The 21,917-nt window shown below is 31.7% G+C and overlaps 3 protein-coding genes across 3 annotated transcripts; 1 reads left to right on the top strand and 2 right to left on the bottom strand.

Annotated features, from left to right (window-relative positions):
* Positions 1-1,282: 1,282 nt before the first annotated feature.
* On the bottom strand, positions 1,283-8,947 carry HELRODRAFT_73159 (hypothetical protein; the record flags this gene model as incomplete). Its single annotated transcript, XM_009013622.1, has 11 exons — positions 1,283-1,376; positions 1,455-1,624; positions 1,925-2,136; positions 2,222-2,438; positions 3,061-3,154; positions 3,419-3,544; positions 3,703-3,854; positions 6,110-6,264; positions 6,789-6,849; positions 6,920-7,066; positions 8,840-8,947. The coding sequence occupies 11 exons, from the start codon at positions 8,945-8,947 to the stop codon at positions 1,283-1,285; spliced, it is 1,536 nt and encodes a 511-aa protein (XP_009011870.1).
* A 6,944-nt stretch (positions 8,948-15,891) lies between these two features.
* Positions 15,892-17,494, bottom strand: HELRODRAFT_167900 (hypothetical protein; the record flags this gene model as incomplete). Its single annotated transcript, XM_009013621.1, has 2 exons — positions 15,892-16,415; positions 17,452-17,494. The coding sequence occupies 2 exons, from the start codon at positions 17,492-17,494 to the stop codon at positions 15,892-15,894; spliced, it is 567 nt and encodes a 188-aa protein (XP_009011869.1).
* Positions 17,495-20,575: 3,081 nt separating this feature from the next.
* On the top strand, positions 20,576-20,725 carry HELRODRAFT_138230 (hypothetical protein; the record flags this gene model as incomplete). Its single annotated transcript, XM_009013620.1, has 1 exon — positions 20,576-20,725. A coding segment is annotated over one exon (150 nt), but the record flags the coding sequence as incomplete, so codon positions are not given.
* Between the last annotated feature and the right edge of the window lie 1,192 nt (positions 20,726-21,917).

Genomic DNA, 21,917 nt, shown 5'->3' with positions numbered 1-21,917 from the left:
CTATTTGACTACTTGGTCATTGGCAGGAGAAATGCTTTAATTGCCTTAGATCGCTGATTGTTATTTAGATCACTTAATTTCGGTTCATATATCTCAGTATTATATCTGCGGACCAACAGTAACCTCACTTATATTTATAATTAAATTAAAGTCAGTTATATTAATTAATTAATTAATTAATAGTCATCTTATTATTACTAATTTTTGTTATCATTATTAATTTTGTCTACTTATTGATGTACTTAATTTGGAATAGAATATATAAACCACCCGTGAAGTTGTAGTATTGTCTGGTAAAATTGATTTGTCATCGCAGAATAAAAGATCTTGCTGTTACATCGACGTGTGCCTTTGAGTAACTAATTATTCCGTCATGTCAGATGTTAAATCAGTAAGCCCGCACATATGTATGTATTTTTTGCGCAGTAAGTACACAAACCGATTCAATCAATTTGAAAAGCTATTATGTTGTTTTAGCAGTTAGAAATAGAAAACTGGCGAATTAACACGGTTTAGCGGTTTGCACTGTCGGCTACCCAGTTATAGGCATAAATGTCATTACAAGATCTCGATCGTAAACCTACAGAACCGACCTAATAGAAAATTTCGATGCTAACGATACGCAAATCATGATGCGTGTTAATGTTTTTATAGTGGACGTCGTAGCAGCAAAATTAGTAACGGTCAAATATTTCGATCTAATCGAAAGAATGCAATGCTTTCAGTGCGGATTGTTGCCTAATTCCACAAATTAAAAAACCTTAGCCGTATTTACACAAAAACCTGATCATTTTAAACAATAAAAACTGCCTTGTATTTATAAGTGACAGACGTGAAAGTTAGAAAAGATGGCAAAGATCATGGAAGACAGATGCGGCGGATCTGATAGATTAATTTGTCCATAAAGCAGTCGAGAAAATGAATTGCAATGCAAAATGCACAATAACATCAATTTTAATTTTTAGACAAATCAGTAATTTTTCAACAGACGTTGATTTTTAATGAAAAAAAATTAACTATTCTTGCTGTTAACAGTACAAACACAGAAAAACTACAAATCGTCAAAAAGGTTTACATTGAAAAACCTTGTAAAGCGAAAAACAATTAATAACATTTAAATTTTGACATGATAGTTTTTGATATTTAGATAAAGATTTTAATGTTGCACAAAATTGAAAAAAAAAATTAATAAGCAAATTAATTCAAAATGTGATTACTGACTAAAGTTTAACGGTTCGTGAAAATTAATTTTGAAAGCATTCATTTGTTTGATAATAAATATTTAGAGCTTATTTTTTTGTGGGATCCACTTGTATGTTCCGGAGTATATGAAATTATTCTTAGCAGCTAACTCGTCCGCTTCTTTGGGACCACGACTGATGAAAATTAAAATATAATGATAATAATTAGCTATATGAAATTAAAAATTATTATAAGCCAAAATAATGAATAACCTGCCAAATCTGTAAGGTATAGGTTTAATTTTTTGTTTTTCAATTTCGTTAAGGACAGGAGTGAATATTCTCCATGCTTCATAAAGTTCGTCTGACCTAACAAAGTTAATCTGATTGCCACACACAACATCGAGAATGAGGCGCTCGTAAGCATCAGGCAGATCAATGCCCTTTATTTTTTGTTACATAAAATAAGTTATATGAAACAAAGCAAAAGATTATTTACAAATTTTAACATTATGGTGGCTTACCAATTTAAACATAATAGTTATCTATTAAATAAAATTTATTATTTCGGTTAATTTAAATTTCTTGAATATTTTTAGTTATCATTAATCAGTTTTCGATGATTACAAAACCGTTTACATAGCATAACCTTCAAACATAATTAACCTTAAATTGTAAATTAGAGTGATCAACCACTAAAATGATTAAACAATAATTTTTATAAAGAAAAAATTTTTACTGACGACGTATTTGCTACCATATGTAAAATCTAATTCGGTCTGATGACAATCAAAGAGCATTCCGGGTTCCTTGGACATTAACTTCATGTAGACTGCCTCACCAGGTTGCACTCGAAATACGAGCTCGTTGCGATGAATAACATTCGGTGTTGTAAAGATTGATCCCGGTACGTCTCTAAATTGGAGGCGAACTTCGGCTTTCCGTTCATTTAAAGCTTTCAAAAAAATTAATAATATCGATACGATAAGATTGTTTTTTAGTACATGTTTTTAAAGCGGTAAGTGGACAAAATATACAACCTTTGCCACACCTCAAAATGAAAGGTATCCCATCCCATCTCTCGTTATTTATATAAAGGACAGCCAATGCAAATGTTGAAGTTATCGAGTCGTTTGGAACTGTAGGATCATCCCGATATCCCTCCTTCATTTCTCCTTCGCCGTCGGGATCACCTTCATACTGACCAAGTACTACATTCTCCAGTTTCAACTCTCGAACACATTTCAGCACTTTTACCTGGAAAAGAAATGAATAAATTCTTGATTTGGCACACTCCTGTACAGTACACAAACTAACGAAAGAAGTTTTTAGATATGTTCATTCAGTAACAGATGAAGTTTAGCATGTACAACATATACATAACATTATTTTAATATTTTTCTACATTTATTAAAGCTTATTACTTTTTAACTGTGTATAACTTAAATTGAAAACGTAGAATATAGATTTACGGGCTTTTGATTCTTTAAATTTCCTAATATACCTGCTTTAATTTTTTTTAATTTTTAAACATGTCGATAAATATTGCGATGTAAGCGAACAAGCTTAAAAGTTCTACCATTAATTGAATGTCTAACTGTAGAATCAGCGATTTCTATATCTTTTTTTATTAAACCAATCTTTTCTTTCAGCAATTTCACTCCTACCATTAGAGCCATTTCATTTTGCTTCCATGGTCTTAGCTGCCTACCCCTCTCTGCCCATCTCACTTTTATCGTTTTGTCTTGAATAAAATATTCTTAAATTCAACTTGAATATGATTGTCAGTTCATGCCTGTTCAGCACCAGCAACAACAAGCAAACTTTTGTCTGTTCTCACTTCTCACAGACACATGTCATTATGCCAAAAAAAGAAAACCTTTTCATTTCTAATGTCATCAGCTTTCAATGAAACGGGTTTTTCCATAGATACTAATGATAGAATTTGAATCAAGTGATTCTGCATTACATCCCTGTAAAAATTACGTTAATAAAAATTAAAAGAGAGAATATAATTCGTATTTTTTTTATTGTTTATCCAATATTATTTCATATCTTAAATAGTTGCTGATAGGTCAGCCAAAGTACTTCATCTTATTTGCAATCTGTAGAAACCTACCTCACTGCATAAGCCAACACACCACATGCATTCTCTCTAACACCAACATTTGAATGAGACTTGGATGAACTTTTTCTACCAATGCACAGTAAGTAGCGTACATGAGATAATAAATTACCTAATAATGCCAAAGTTATCAAAGTAGCCTCCCCTTCCCTGAGTACCGAAAGGTTCTTTGAAAGAAATTGTCACACAGGCTACGTTGTCTCGGTTCCAAACTGTGCTAAAAATGCGATTGGCAAACCTAGTGAAATTTTCAGGCTCTTTGTATTTAAACTGATATATTAATATTTTAATATAAAAACATCGTATATTTGAATGAAACAGTTAACAACACGTAAATTCACATTGTTGAAAAAGTAACAAGGTGAATACGAATGGATGCAGGAAGAATTCGCGCACCTTAAGACCATGAGGTTTTGAACCATCTCCTTGCCCAAGTAATGATCGATCCTGTACGTTTCTTCCTCAGTGAAGATGCCAGAGAGATGCTTCGAAAGATCTTTGTATGATTCCAAATCTCTTCCAAATGGCTTCTCTACAATTATCCTCGTCTGCAGGTGTCTTGTGTTTTAAAATGAGAAATGGTTGATTTGATTGGTGGCCGTGGTGCAATTAAATTATTAGAAATAAGGTTCAACGTTTGTTATTTAATGAAAATTAAATGGCTGTGTTCCATTTTTATAATAATACTAATCTAATACAAACTAGAAATAATAATAATAATAAAATGAATAAAAAAATATTGATGATAACAATCAGTATACCGTCACCAAAAATAATATTTCAACTGAATTCGAATAAAGACCACTACACAAAGAAATAATCTTTTCCCTTTTTCTCTTGAATTGAAATAATTAACCACTGGTGCTTCACAACCGACCTTTATTTGTAGGAAGAAAAGAGTTTTTCCGTTTTTCAATTCACTGAACAAAAATGACTTTCATACTTTATAAATCATGAAAAACTATTTTAAACATATTTCGTCCCATAATGGTACCAAAACATCATTCCATAGCTCGAATTACTAAAATTTTCAAAGCCCCAAAAATGCTAAAAAGTCAATAAGAATGCCTAAATAAAATAAGGCAGTGCCCTGAATATGTCTCACTTTGAAGTTTTTTTTAGTACCAATGTTTGTCACTTCTAAAGTTTAAAAAAAAAATTTCATTTTTTAGACAAATTGCAAATAAATTGAGATAAGAAAATAGTCTGCTGGTTAGTTAGATTAATCTTTCAAAAAACTTGATGTTAGTTTGTTAGAAAGAATGTGTTTTTCTTTTCTTAAGATATATTACAATCCTATTGTGATGAAAAAGAAATGATAGAACAATTGAAATGTGCTGTTTGAATTGAGTGTTGGTTAATGTTCAATTGTTGAATAATTAGAAATTGGAGTTTTAAACGATATAAAATAAAATTTAATATAAATTAAATAAAAATTAATGATCAAATCCTAAAAACGAGATTAGTTTGAGTTTTTAAAATATGCTATGTAAAGTGCTAGAACAGCAAGCAATTCATCCATCATAAATTTTATTTGGATTTTTAATGCTTTGATGGTAGAGGTTGTGATCTTTTTTTGAGCTAATCATTTCAGTGAGCCACATGACACTTGGAAGACGTCATTGCTTATGTCTAAATACTCTAGCAGAAGTAGATGTAAATCCTTTTTGTAAAACATGAGAGCACGGTAGTTGTAAAGAAGACAAAATGTTTAACAACTGAAAAAAGGTTGTGAAGCACCGTATTAAATTAACCTTAATGTAATAGCATTTTAGTGAAAAAAATGGTAACTTTTGGTGTATTCCTCCAAAAACCAAAATTTACAAAAGCCTAAATGTTTTGCAATTACACAAAATAAAAACATTTAAACTTCATAAAAAAACCATTTCAAACATAATTTTATTTGCATATTTCCGTCCCATAATGGTACCAAAACATTATTTCATGGCTCAAAAACTGACTTACAAATTACTTAGTTAAATAAAACTCTAAATCCTAGGCAGATAATAGTTTGATCATATACAAATTACAAATACAAATGCAATAATCGAATCACAAAACTGTACATGAACAGAGCATGCCTAACTAACATCTAACTTTGCTTTTATATCAACTGTTGACTTAACAAGCAAGATTCAAAAGACAAACCGGTCAACAAAAATTATTATAGATATGTTCATAAAAAATGTTTAGGCATTATCTTAAGAAAAATATCAGTGAACAAAATGAAAGGCATATATATGGACTAAAATTTCAACAGCATTGTTATAGAAGCTATTGTTATCAAAATAAAAATAAAACTGCACTATTTTTGTTAAAGAAAGCCTTATTTACATAAGAAAGCCCAATACAAAAATTTGTAAGGTAGCGAAATATTAAATAACTATATTTAAATAATTAGATAAAACAAGCAAAATTTTTATGTTGAAGATTCATAAAAAGTTTACTTGAGTTAATAAACTAAAATTATTTTTCTAAAATAATTACATTATTCAACGATACCATTATAATATTAAATTGGGAAGTACTGCTAAAAGTACTAAAATCTTCACTAACTTTTGGCACTTATATGCCCTAAATTGAAAAAAATTAACATTAGGTCACACAAAATTTATTTTTGTGAATTCTGGTTAAAAATGTAATTCGTTAAAAAAGCAATTTTCAAACAAAACATCAAGTAGAAACAAGATGAAACAAAACATATTAGTTGATAAACTAGAAATGGTAAAAATGAACCAGCAGTGTTGCAACAACAACCCAACCAATCAAACCAAACACGTCCATACAATTGATGAGGCACTACTAACCCAGCAGCTCTGCAATGCAAATGAATCAAGGAGGAGACACTCTTGTACACAGTCGGTGGCAAGGCAAAGTAAAATATTCTGTGGGAACACATGTCCAGCTCTTTTATTTTTTTATCCAACTGTTCAAAACCGTCTTTGTCGTCGTAATTACCTTCAATGAAAATTGTGCAATTGTTGTGTTAGACAGACATGCAGAAGAAGAAGTAGCAGGCATTATAATGAAAACATTGTCCTTTTGAGAAGTACTTAAAATGACTGAAAATCAAATAAATACTCATTGTGAGATCAAAATTTTCTACTTTAAAAAAAGAGGTAACAGATTAAAGCATAAAGAGGCAATATTGGAGGTTATCTAATTGGAGAAAGAATATGAATGCCCCTTGTGCTTCCAGTAAAACAAAAAAGACAAATTGCCAAAAAATATTCAACTGCCCACAGTTTGAAATTTTATTTGAAAATACATTTTTAAAAATTATACTCTAAGCACAGATATTAGAAACTATGGAAAATGATATTAAATGTGAAAACTATGAAAGTTCAGTCCATTCAGGAATGAATTCTTTTAAACTTCAGTCTGATAAATGTAAATTCAGTTTAAATTAGCCGAACAATTAAACATCATTGGAAAAATACAAAAATAAATAATAAACACGCCAGTAAATTATCTTAGCAAACCTTGTATGTAATAGTTGACGTTAAAAAAGGATTCCAACAGCTTCGTTTGATCATTGCTGACCTAAATAAATCAGTTAATAAATTTACAAAACAAAAAAATAAAAGAAGAATAAAAGGTCACACGTGAAAACCTTGAGATATTTGTGAGTTTTTTTCTTTATGTCATCAACAGTCAAGTTGGATCTAGCATACCCAATAAAGAATATTTTCTTTGGTAACAACTGATCTCTGTACAGCCACCAAAGTGTTGGATAGATTTTTTTCGTAGCCAAATCTCCCTTAATATAAATAAAACTACATTTATCTAATTGCTAATAACACAGAAAAAAAACATTTTTTTACAAAATACTTTTTTAATCTATAATTTTAAACAACCTTAAACCTTACTTAAAAGGTAAAGTTTACTTAAAAAGTATAATATTTTTATTTTATCAAATATTGCATCAATTATTGTCTCCTTCTGGACACAAAAAGTGAAATTATACTTTAAGAAATAATAAGTTTCAACAAGCTTTGTTCTTAAGTTTAATTAAAAAAGTACTTTTGCTGTTAGAATATGAATTTCAACAAATGTAACTTTTTTGTTATACTGTACAACTTTTCAATTATTACTCCATGAAAATTAATTTTATTTTTACATTTACACTGTGTATCTTAGGTAAATTTCCAGGAATCACTTACAATTTATTAAAATGATTGAAGACTGGAAATATAAAGTAAGGACACTGTGAATGTTGTGCAATCGGTAAAAAATGTAATCAAGTTTTTTTTTTTAGAAATGCAGAGGATTAGAGATCATAAATTCAGTATCATAAATATACAAGCTAAGGTCATGCAATCAATTAAATACACTCCCAGGACTACAAAATTTATCATAAACATCATAGTAATATTTAAAATATAATCTCAACATTTGTAATAATTGCCGTTGAATCACTTGTAGGTTGTAATGGCAATCATTTATTTCTCAACTATTTATACTTGTATTTTGGATGAAATTTAGGGAACTTGGTGGGGTATTGTGTGGAAAGAAATGGTCAGTGAAAATGAAAAGAAGGGTATATAAAGCTTGTGTGAGAGCAGCAATGGTATATGGTGGTGAAACTTGGGTGTTGAGGAGAGAGGAGGAAAGTGTACTGCAGAGGGCTGAAAGAGCTATGGTGAGGATGTGTGGGGTTAAAGTGAAGGATAGGAGTAGTACAGAGCTGATGTCGAGGATGGGACTGAATGAGGACATTGTGACATTGATAAGGAGATTGAGAATGTGGTGGTATGGACATGTGTTGAGAAGGGATGAAAGGGTCGGGATTAGGCGAGTGTTGGAGTTCGAGGTTGAAGGAGTGATAGGAAGAGGTCTGGGATGGAGAGAGCAGGTGGAGAAGGACAAAGTGAAAGCGGGGTTGCGTGACTGGGATGGAGAGAGCAGGTGGAGAAGGACAAAGTGAAAGCGGGGTTGCGTGATACTAAGGCAAGTGACAGATGTGAATGGCATCAAGGGGTATTTCGGTTTCATCATAGGTAGCCAAACGGCAACCCCTGATCTTGGGGAAAATGTCGTCTAAACATGTGTTGTTGTTGTTGTTTTATACTTGTATTTTGTTGACTGATTATAATAGTAGTATAGCCAGCTTCAATGCCAACAGTTCAAGAAAGATTTATAATAATTATATCAACAAAGATTACTTGAATATTTTTTATAAAGTATATGATTAAGTCAAAAATAATACTTCTGTAATTTATGTAGAGTATGTTGTATATGTATGTTGTATATAATCCTGATTAGCTTGTTTAGTTCTCTTGTAGTTTGCATGATATAAAATATAATGTACAAATATGATGACCTACAAATACTTTTAAAATCTTAATTTTTTAATTCATTTTCATTATAAAACTTATAAATATATATAAAATATGATTATTTATAAAATATTGTTTTTTTTTACAACAGACCCAAAATCAAAATGCTAGCTATGGCCTTTGCAATATTTTAACTTTAACCAATCCAAATGTAAGTACTTTTAAAAAATATTAAATAATAAAATAATACGAACAGAAGCCCCGAGAACGATGAATACGTGGGCAATGTCATAGTCCAGATGACCATCACAACTATTTAAGGATTCTTTTATTAATTCCAGTCCGTCATGTTTGCCAGCCATTTCAGCTTTTCTGCTTGGCTGTGCGACTTCTAAACGTTATAAAATAATCGCGTGTCACTCGACACAATTCACCCACCAAACAATTAATCAACTTAACGAGGCGACAAATTAGAACGAAAGATCTCTATGGACTGTACTGTTTGTACATGACCATCAACTAAAGGTAAACTTTGATTTGCACCTTTTTTAGAGATTTAAAAGTTAAGTTAATTTGAAAATTGAAATTTGGAAAAATTTCATTTTCTGAAAATGTAACAAAAGCAACTATGTACGAAAATAACAATGTAACAAAAAAAAAACTTAAGCAGGGTAGGAGTTAATAATCTTATAGTGTGTATGTATTGTATAGATGCTAAGAAATTTTGGACTGGAAACGCCATATCTGCCTATCGTATCTCTCCCATTTTTGCGCTCTAGTGGAAACAAGCGAAGCAATGATGTCACACATACATTATAATTGATACAGGGAACCACAGAAAGAGAGAGGTGATTGATTACAATTACAAAATAAACATACTAAATATTTATACTATACAAACCATATTATATCCATAACGAACAACTTTGGGCGGTTATTGGTCTAATGGTGGAGGTTGCCCTCTCCTGTTACGTAGTGAACAGATTAAAATATGACAAAAGACCTCCACCTACCACATGAATTGTCTGTTGTGCGTCGCATTCAATTTTTTATATGCTGTTTGTGCGTTGTTGATTCCTCTGAAATTTTGTTCTTTATAATGAAACAGAGCTGCTTACATGTTAGTCCATGCATATAATTAAATTTTCGTGCAACAAAGGCTGTTCCACCACACTATCCACCACACCATACGACGCACATACGCGCAAGCACCGCACCAAGCTCGTATGATGGTCTTTGAATTTCGCATGCCATCGCGTAACAGCAGCATATAATTGGTCTTTAACCTTCAACTGAGCGCTGGTTTATTATCATTGATTGCAATGTAGTCAAATGAAATTTCACTCTAAACTTATCAAAAATAAATGTGTACATTTGAAAGGTAATGTTAAGAAACCAACGGTGTCCACCTTTTTTGTCCATTTCCTAAATCCTTCTCCATCTTTTTAAATTTCACTAATTTAACAATCTTGTTCTAGTTTATTTTTTAATGTCACGGAGTGTCATTTATACTGAGAGTGAATTAATACGTTTTAATAATATTGGGTGCAAATTTAATAAATCTTACCACTCTATTACTATTCCGTCTATTAACTTGCCTAATTCTAAAACTCTTAATTTTTCTCATTTCTGATAAGTTTTGTAAGCATGTATCTTTCTTTTCAGATTAATAGTGTTGTTAAAAGTTCTTACTTTCATCTACGTGGAATAAAAAACTTCTACCTTTTCTAACTTCTACTCTTCTTTTACTTGTTCCTACATTAGTTTTGTCTAGGATTGATTATTGCAATTCGCTCTACTATGTCTTTCCTGATTCTACACTCTATTCTTCATGTTAAGCCTTTTGCTCTGCTGATCGTCTGGTTGCTCGTGCCCCTTTTTTCCCATTTATCTCCATATCTTGGTCTCTTGCACTGGCTACCTATAAAATATGGAAACTTTTTTAAAATTTGCACATTAATCTAATGTTCAAGTCTCGATCTTTATTATATCCTAAGTAGGACTTACCAGATATATTAATTAAACCGGCCCAGTTTACAATTATCTTCTCGTTCTCACTTTTTCTTAACTTCTGTTAAACACTTTTATGCTGAATCTGCGTTTGCTTTTTTTGGACCTTTTCTCTGGAATTCTCTACCTCCTCTAACTGCTTCTTTTTCACTTACGAAGCTCAGAGCTGATCTCAAGACCTATCTGTTTGTTAAATTCATCAAGGAGTGCTGTTGAACATTGCAGAAATGGCGTTTTATAAACTATTTTATCAATTGATTGATTAAGTAAGTGTCATTGGTCACTGAGTTAGCTAAGTCTGTAGAAGTGCCATGTCTCGCGCTGCTATTACGCGAGGGCATGGTTTGAATACTGTCTGTCCGAAACTCAAAGACCGAGGTGCTTGCATGTGAAGACATGATGTACATGTGTGTCGTTTGGTGTAGATAGTGTGCCTTTGTGGCACAAACATTTAATTACATGTTTAGAATAACATGTAGTAAGCAGCTCTGCGTTTGAAAGAGCTGCATCATAAAGAATTAAAAAAAGTCACCCATCCATTTTTGACAGATGTTTCGAAGTTTTTCTTTCAGATTTTCCCTCATTAATACAGTTCTAATAAACGTGTAATCCAAATCTGGCATTCTGTAAATATATCAAAAGTCCAGGTTTTCTTACTTTGACCATTTGGAGCTGAAAAATTTGTCTGTTCATCTAAATATATGACCCTCACACATCAGAGTCTCATTTAAATGAAAAGTTATGAACAGGTAGTGGAGAGTTGAATTGAATGAGAATGATGTTACATGAAAATGAAAAAAATAATTGGCGACAAGTAAAATGGATCATATGTGTCTACCTACATTCAAGTTGGACTCCGAAAATTTCTAGTTGCAAAAATTGCCACCTCAAAGCTGCAACATCTTTCTTATTACTCATCTTGCATCGCCTGTGAATTGCTCCTTACTCAAGTTGATTGCATTAAACTTTCATACCCTGAAAATTTTTTGAAGAGTAGGGTAAAATAAGAACCGGTAAAAATTAAATACAAAGCTATCATGCTAGATATTAGATTTGTCACGTTAATAACTTCGTCAAAACGACATATTTTGCTTTAATTTCCAACAAATATATACAAAAGTTTGTAATTCTGGTATTTGTTCGTAAAATTAATTTTTGCTTTATATTCTTCGCCAAATTAAAATCTAGCAAATGGAAGTACAACATGCAAACATGGTACAACCTGGTACAATATGCAAAGAATTAATAACACATTAGATTAGAAAGAAATTGAAATTATAAAAATGGATGACAACGCAAAATTTCAAAAAAATTAGGAAAAATATGAAATCAAAATGGCTTTAAAAAAATAAGAAAATAAACATTAATAATCGATAAAAGAAATAACAAAAATTTTCAAAAGAAAACATTTTAATGTAACAATGCAATATAGTTAGGTGAAGGATGATGATAATTTAACTACGCAGGTACGTAACCATGCATGTGCCATGTATTTAGAATTTGTTGTGTCTCTAATTAGATCTTGATGTTTGTTTAATAATTCAATATAGAGAGCGTAACTCAATTAAACCGGCAGTGGCGGTATAAAATAAGTCAGCCGGCCAGTCAGCCAGTCGGCAAGAATTTGATTGCTTCGTCGCAGTGCACTGTGTATTTCATTTGAGTCTTTCATTTCTTCACTCCACGCTCCATCATACGATCATTCAATCCATGAGCCGTAACAGCCTGGACTGATTGAACGAACGAACGAATGAAAGATATAAACAAATGAAAGAGATGGTTTAATCGATACAGTTGAGGAAATATAATTTATAATAGAGGAGTGTTTGGAAAAAGGGATCAGATATCACATGCAAATGAAATATGCATTCAACATTGCGAACGGAATATATTTTCAACATTGTACGTTATAATGAAAATAAAAAAATCTTATAATATGAAGAAATGAGAAATAAATGAGTTAGCGAGCGTGCGGGTGTAGTGATGGAGTGACTAAAGGCAGCAGTACAGCTTGTCTCCTTACTGACGTGGCTCGAAGTTTATGGGCCATCTGTGTGCATCAAAATGTGCACAGCATTGTCTGCCTGCTGATCTGAATGCCACAGTCAATAAAACCAGGATATAACGTACCAGCATGCATTTTGATCTCTTATTTATTCAGAAGAAATAAATTGAAAACTTACTTCAAAATGTTTATTATTTGCTTTTGTGATATCACAAATTTTAGCCACGATTAATTATTGATTCCTTGCTGGATTTTTCCAAATTGTCTTTACTTTCGTTTGCTTGAAAGTTAGGTACCAAATAGAGTATTTCACTAACGCATTTTCTTTTGTTGACGATAAATTTCATTCAACTAACAATGAAAGTGTCAACGCTTTTACCGCGTCAAATCAATCTTATTTGTTCATTTATGCATTTATGTTGTCTAGATAGATAGAAGGTGTAGAACGGACAAACATGAATGTAACATAAATGAATCTCAACTTACTTGAAACAAATTTCTCTGACTGCGGTTTCTTCTCTCAATCCGCAAGTCCTTTGCAGTTGTTTTTGTACTTTATTATTAAACATGAGTAATGTGTGAAATAACTTAAATGTGTGTACCGTTGGAACGTCTGATTAGATAGGTGCGTGAAAAGTCCGCCATGATGGTTATTGAATCTTTAAACCACACGATTTGAAAGTTGAAACCTTCGCGTTATTTTTCAAACTGAATGTACCAGCAATCACCTCTTCTCATAGTGCACTGTCGGATTGGCAATAGGACTATCGTTCAAACAAGGCCTATCGCTTCATCGCTTCAATGCTATTTTAGCGTCTTTTATTACGATGCGAACAAATTCTAAGAATGAAGGCTGTTATGGAGATCCATTCATTTTCACGTGCTGAGTGGTCATTTGGCTTAATGGTGATGCTGGTCAAAACTGAAAATCTCATGAATATTTTATTTGAAACTCAATCTTTGAAAAAACTTATTTGCTAAATTCCGCAAAACAATAATAAAAGGTGCAAATGTCTAGTGTTAATAAGTTAGATAAGTGCCTAACTTATGATAATTTCACACCCACGTGAAATAAAAATCGAATGTTCATCATTTAAATAATGACAAAATTCGAAACTGGATATCGGTGTTGTTTTTTTTATCTGTGAATGCCATTTAGCGAACTAGTAAACAAATATTATTATTTTGTCTCTTTTGCATTTTATGCTTACATTCCACCCAAAATAATAGCGTCAGTTTTCAATTTTCACCGTCTAATTATTTCCCATTGTTTTAAATATCAAAAAATAATACGGATTAACGTGTTTACATTCATTTAATTTTCATCCAACATTAAGAAAAACAAACAGCTTAACACGGTTCCTCAAATTAAACACGACATTTTAAATTAAAAAAGCGATATAATGACATTCGCAATTGCTTTTGAAGGTTAGTAAACAGTGCTCAGAAGGCATTTTGTTGACAAGAATGTCACTTTGCTACTGAAACCGCAGGATAAATAACATTAATTTACATAATCAAAATCATTGTTATGAATATGATTACAACCATCACTATGAATTTTGATTACATAGTCAAGATTTTATGATGATTAAATAATCTTATTTACAACCATAATTAATCAATTGATGATTTTGAAACATACAATTTGTTTGACTTCAAAAAAAAGAACAAATGAAGTGAAGGACGATTGTGAGGAACTATTGATACAATAATAAACTTTGTTAGAGGCTGGTAATAATTTAATCAAACGAACCAGTAATTTTCATAAAATAATAAATTAAATTAAAACAAATGTTTACATTTTTAAGATATTATAAACTACACTACTACGATAAAATTGCCGGTACATTTAATTTAAAAATTTATTTGGTTGTTTACAAAGCAAAACCAGTATTTTTTTTTTATAACCGCACTTCGTTCATCCAATAAAAAATCATGGATCAGGTATCAGGTATGTTATCTCATTCAGCTTAAATAAATTTTTTAATTAACCTGTTAGCAGATTAGTAAAAAATGAAATTTACGCCATGTTATACAGACACATCACACGTTCTTCACATACATTCATACTCGCTCACGTGCGTTATTGTTTATAGAGAAGTAATTGGTGGCAAATTCACTATCTTCTTATCAATAAAACAATTCACAAATATCTTGTGAGTTGATTAACAATTTTTATAGATAAACATAATTATACATAATTACATACAACTATAGGCAAAAATTAGAAAATATGAACATTGAGTCTATCAGATTTGGCGATTCGGACATTGACTGGGATTTGTTTATGATAATAATATGTCTTTTAACGTTCCCACTAGGGCACTTTCGAAAGAATGTTCTGAAAAATTGCATAAGCTTAGGCTCGTCAAACGATCTTTGAACAAGCATACTCTTCAATGTCTTGTACATTTCTTTATCCACTCAAAAATAGACTATTTCAACCTGTCTGGTGTAAATATGGCTAGACTGACTGCAGTCGGTCCAAAATTGGACTACAAGATTGGTTTCATGTGGCCTTAATACAATCCCTTTAACCCATTCATTTTGCTCTTCACTGGCTTCTGGTTTATCAGAGAGTTATTTTGAAGATATGTTTAACAGTTTTTAAATGTATTAAGGAAATCGCCTCTAAATATTTAACTGACAGTTATTCTTAGAACAATTCCTTGGCTGAGTCAAACTTAAACATTGCGCTCTAGCAATTCGGGTTTACAGTTTGTACACATAAGACATAAATGAGTTAATTTTATGAATAATATATATATATATATATATATATATATATATATATGAATTAAACAAATTAATGAAAAGATTTTTAGTTTTCAGCTTTAATAATTTTATTTTAAGCTGAACTTTTTTAATAACAAGACAAAAACAATATAACATTAACAATAATAGTGATAATAACAACAATAATTACAAAGCATTTCACTCATCAATGTTGGGTCTATAGTTAAGGCTTGATTATTATTATTACATGCATGTTAGCGTATTTCACACATCAAACGTTCGTTCTTCTAACTAACTAGTTACAAGGACAAACATGACGATTAGATATAATGATTGATGGTTGATGATCTCATTATTAATAACCACGTGGCAGGCGAGTATTATGATCAGTTGCGTTGGCAGGTGGTGTTGGTGGATCTGCTGATCTTCATTAGCTTAAGTTCTCGTTCTGATCTTTTTATTGCACTTTTAGATATTTCAACGTTAGTTTCAAATGAAAACGAAAAAGTCGGAAAAATATTTGACGCATTTATAATTGCAGAATCAAAGTAATCACGAGCCCAAGGAAGTTTTGCTAACAAGTGCTGGCACGGTTGGCATGCAGTATACCGTTTCAAATTTTGTATCATCTGTAGTTAGTAAAGAAAGCAATTTATTTGCTAAATAAAAGCCAAATGTGTTCCATGTGATGAAAACAATCATACCGAAAAACTTGTTCATGGCAAATGGATAGTTTATAAAAAAGGAAAGAAAGGATAACAAAAAATGAAAGTATTGCAACTGAAATTCAAACAGTGAGGCAGCACATGATTTGTTCAAGGTAAATTTGAAGCTGTCTAATTTAACTTTAAAAGCCAGCTGGTATTTTTGCTTAGGTGTTCCTAACTTTAGCTGATGTGCTCCCATTTTTAGCTGATGGGTTCCCAACTTCAGTTGATGTGCTCCAAACTTCAGCTGATGTGTTCCCAACTTTATTTGATGTGCTCCCAATTTCAGCTGATGTGCTCCCAACTTCAGCTGATGTGCTCCCAACTTGTAATATATCTGTCGCTTAAAACATGAGCATATTGCCTGTCCTGTTCAAAAATTGGCAAAAATGCTTGCTCTAGATACTGAAAGCTGTCCTCAAACTGAGAAATTGGCCAGAGATTTAAAAAAAGCAAAGGCAGCAAGCAGAAGGTTGAAAAGTTAGAAAACCAGAAGCGGTGGCTCCAAATGATTGAAGGAAAAGCTCAGTGGCTATGTGTCTATTTGGCAGCTATGTATCTTTGTGGTAGCTGCGGTAGCTATGCATCTTTGTGGTAGCAATGGTAATGTCTGGGGTAATGCATAACGGAGGTTCAGCAGGGTGAGGTTTTCGGTCGCATTTTTAATTTTTTTTCTCAACAGACACAAAACACATACCAACAAACGCACACGCACACACGTATATATCTAAGCACGTATATTATATATATATAATAAGGCTAGATCCATCAAAATTCTACACTTGATACAAAACCGTACTGCCTGGATTGTGGCTGGATGTCGATGGTATGATCAGATCATGCCACACCGATCCTGAGTGATTTGCATTGGTTGCCCATAAATAAAAGAATTGTTTTTAAAATCTGTGTCACAGTCAGCCCTCAGAATGCCTGGAATGAACATTGCTGAATTTAAAAGACAATTAAAGACATACCTTTTTTTTTATTATAGTTTATTTCTTTTCATTCTTGCTATTTTAGTATTAATATTAGTTATAAGTTGATAGCGTTTGTGAAAACTGCTATAACAAACGCTATATTAAGTTTTCTCCTAATAATAAAAATAATAAAATAATTTATATATATATATATATATATTAATGTTTCTGTGTGTACAAGTTTTATTTATTTATCTATATGGAAAGTGAGCAAATAAACAAATACAAGGCTAAGAGTGTAAATAAGCTTATTTTGTAAAACGATCCATCATCAACCAGCTACGCTTATTCAAATCAAAACTTCATCATAAACACAACTGATAATATGCATGTATATCGTTGTCGTCGTAAATGTTGTTGTCATCGTTATTGTTGTCGTGGTTGTTGTTGTTGTAACATTAAAACGTCCTAATTAATTAATTAATAACCGCAGCTTTCTTGCTTCAGAGAATACTCGCCCGTCTGTAGCATTGCACCGTCTATGAAGTTGACAATAAAAACTACACACACACACACACACACACACACACACACACACACACACACACACACAAACACACACACACACACATACACACAAACACACACACACACGAATGAATAAACAAGTAAATAAATTAAGAAATATATTTATATACAAATAAACGAATAAATAAACAAATAAATAAAAAATTTAAAAAGTATATACATAAAGAAATATATATATATAAATAAACATATACATAGATAAACATAATATTATACACATATAATAAATATTATTTATATGTATATATATACTTATACATACATACATACACAAAAACATATATACACGCACATGAATGCATACATCACAGTAACCTGAATACATATAAGAATGTTGTTGTTTTTGTCAGTTCATAAAACGAATTGCAAGTTCGCGTTGTTATGTCAGAAATTGATCTTCAATGAAATCTTTTTGTCTTTTTTTTTGTTTATTGAAAGATTTTGTTGAATAAAAATATAAATTAATGTTTCACTAAACTTTTTTTGTTGGTTTGTTCTTAGTATCATTTGTTAAATACGAGATTTTGATTTGAAAAAAAGATTAATAATAATTTGATAATAAAGTTCGATGTGTAATTAAAATGTATAAAAATTTAATTAAATTCATTACTAATGTGTTATTAATGTTGTATTAGTATTTTTAAATTTTAATATAAGTAATTTAATGAATAAGGTTTATTAAGTTTCAAGTTAAGTCTGGATGGCATTTCTGTTGTTAGTTCTTGTGCAAGTCATTTTCTTGATTTAATTAACTTTTAAAATTTAATCTAATTGTAGAAAACTTATTTAACAATTTTAAAAATTATTCATCCAAATGGTATGAGAAAAAAATATTTTCTTTGTTTCATCGACCAGCCTGTGAACTAAATAATTAAATTGAACTTTATCAAGTCACAAAATTACTTAAGCACACATGCACGCACGCACGCACGCACACATACACAGACATAAATTCAAACTCGTTACATGCGTGTTACATAGTATTTATTATGCACGAGTTTGTCATTCTATGCCGTTTGTTTGTTGGTCTATCATCATTTGTCATCCCGACAAACTGAAACATTCGTGTCAAGTGTCATAATATTGATATTAAAGTTTAACTGGTTTGCTATTCCACGCCTCGACGACAATAACAAGCGCGGACAACAAAAACAACAACAAAACAACACGAGCAAGAAAGACAACATGATAGACAACACCATCAAACAACAGAAAGGACGACAATACCGTGTGATCGTGAGCAAATTAGAGAATGCATTCGCACGTCACAGGCACTATTCTTTTTTATTTTGCGTTTTTGCTGTTTGTACCGATATGTATCTCTGCACGTTTGTTTCTTTACATTTCGTCCTAAATGCACTGAAAAGTAAATGAGTTTGTGAAATGTTGAGCATTTCCCATTGTTTGATAATGCCGCATTTCTACGCACATTCACTCTTTCTCTATCATCATTTACTAGCCCAGCAAGTTTGCAGCAGCAGACGATATATTGGGCCAGCGATAGAGGAGGTCCCCTGACTCCACAACAATAGCTTCTTACATGCATAATGACTTAACACTCACATTTCAATGTACGTTTATGCATATGTTCAGCCGCATATTTTTTTCATGAACCCCGTACCAATGAACGTTTTTTCAAATGTTCATGGGTATAACTTGTTAAAAATTCTACCAGCGTCAAATTAACAGAAGGATTGAAAAGTTGTTGAAAATTCTTAACTAACGAAGTTACTTGCAAATTATTTTGAATCGAATGTACTTGCGTTTTAATTGTTTATCGGCTTGATTGAAAACTCTGTCGTAGGCACGCTATCATGCACATACACGCACAAGCACACACACACACACACACGCACGCACACATTTTTACTTGAATAAAATTTTGAGATAACCACCGCTTTACACAATTGATTTTGCTATAAACACGGTCAAACTCAATGTAAAATTTAACTTATTTTTTAACGAATTCAATCAAATTTAATGTTACCGGTAATTTCATATTCATATTTTCAAATTAATGAATAAATATGTTTTGAAATTTCTTATTACGTAATAACGTTTCAAGCATTTGATCACCTCGATGTGTGCCGATTTGACTCTACACTAGAAATGTTACCAACGACCAAAAATCCTGAAGAATAAATGTGTGGCCTATTTTTCCAACCCAATCCAAACATCCTTGCCTCCCCTTCTAATTTATTGTTAAAATAACAATAGCATCATTAAATAATTGATTTAATTATGAACTTTCCAAAAAATTCAATTATTATTTAATTATATTTTAATTATAAATAAATAAAATATTTGAAATAAGGTTTCTTTAAAAGGGTTGTCACAACAGTTGATGAATTGAAAATTTACTGGCAGTAATATCCGGCAGATGAGTTGTATTTATTTTATCGTTGATAAAAAATTTTTATAGCTGCTGTAATGTAAACACAATTAAACATTATTTTGATAGAGAAAAATAATTAAAAAAAATAAAAACCAATAAAAACTGCCAAGTGGCTTGAATAAAACGGCAATCGAAACGACTGAGTGATAATAATTTGTGATTGAGACCACCACTCTGCGTCTGAAATAAAACTGAAAATTAATGAAAATAATAAACGAATGAAGAAATCAAATAAAAAGTAATAAATGTCTGGCCCAACAAAGACAACGACATCGTCATTATGGAATCAGTGGTCATCTAACGACTTGTTGTCGCCCTCTTCAACATTCTCTAATGATTCAGGATTACTCTGGAATGATCCCTCGCTAAGCTTCAACTCACCATCAGACATCAACAAAATTACCGCTTTTTACAACAACACCTTCAAAGAACAACAGCAACAGCAGCAACTACTACTTAACGATTATTTATTGGCATCGGCAAATTATTCTTTTCAGTCGGATTTTTTTTATCCGCCAACGCCGTCGAGCGCCTCGTTCAACATTTCAGATGAGAGTAGCACGCAGTCTGCCGAAGACAGCAACAACGTCGACAACAACTGGCAGGTCTTCTTCCTCCTCATCGTCGAAGTTGCGGGTGTCATCGGCAATTTGCTGGTTGTCATTTCGGTTATCATCGAAAGAAAGTTGCGGACCATCACTAACTACATCCTCGTGTCGCTCGCCATCGCCGACCTCCTCGTCAGTCTGGTCGTCATGCCTGGTTACATTGCGCAGGAATACAAAGGTTTGTGTGTTTGTGTGTGGTTGTTGGACGTGGCGGCGTGTTGTTGTTGGTTGTGATTCGTGGCAACGTGCTGATGGTGATTCATATGTGTTCATTATTCATAGTTTGATATCGGTTATTTAATAAAAAGTGATTCTCTTCGTTTCGAGTGTTCATTGTTTATTTTGTATTCTCAAATCAAAATTTTTTAAATGCTTTTAAATTCAGAAGGTAGTTTTGCGTAAGAATTCAAGAAATTTATTATTGTTTTTTCACTTTATTTTCAACCTTTTTAAATTTTAGTCACTTGTTGCTTAAAAAAATAAAACATATTTTTCGGAAAGAAAAACTAAGAGGTATTTTTTCAACTTCAAATGAAACATTTCACCATCAATTTATGGATTCATATCCGCTGTAAAAATGTAATAAATAATGCAGATCATATTCGATGAAATGCTCTGCCAAGATGCTACCTTTAACCTTATATCACTCTCTACACATATATTTATACACACACACCACACACACACACGCACGCACACACACACACACACACACACACACACACATACCCACACACCACACTCACACGCACGCACAACACATAACAACATACATGTACATAAGAACATATACACGCACACATATGCAGAGTTATACAAAGTTAACAATTTAACTACAGTGATATGATAACAGTGGAAAACCACCCAAAAACGTCAAACATTTTTATTTACATTTTATATGCGTATGTCAATAAAACGCAAAGATCATCAGCACAAAATAAGTTAATACACAGTCAAAAGACAAACAGAATGATTCAATTGAATGTTTGTAGAAACTTTTCATGCCGACACAAAAAAACCGAAAATGTTATAAATAACAAAGTTCAAACACGGTGATGCAAGCGTAAACGGAATAAATAAATATACAAATGAATAAAACAAATACAAATACAAAAATGTGAACGTACAATATAAATCTAACTTAAACATAAAAAATAAAAGTATTTCAACATACAAACATATAGATATACAAGCATACAAACATGTACATGCGAACTAAAATGTAAAACACATACATAGAAACACACACACACACAAACACGAAGAGAGAGATAGAGAGAGAGAGAGGCATAGACTTATATATATAACTCTGCCCACATAGATCTCTCGTCCACTATGACCTTCTGTCATTTTCTTTTTCGTT

This window comes from Helobdella robusta (assembly GCF_000326865.2).
Source record: "Helobdella robusta unplaced genomic scaffold HELROscaffold_12, whole genome shotgun sequence".
NCBI lineage: Eukaryota > Metazoa > Annelida > Clitellata > Rhynchobdellida > Glossiphoniidae > Helobdella > Helobdella robusta.
Note: the sequence above shows the minus strand (reverse complement) of the source record. Positions and strands in the feature narration are given on the sequence as shown.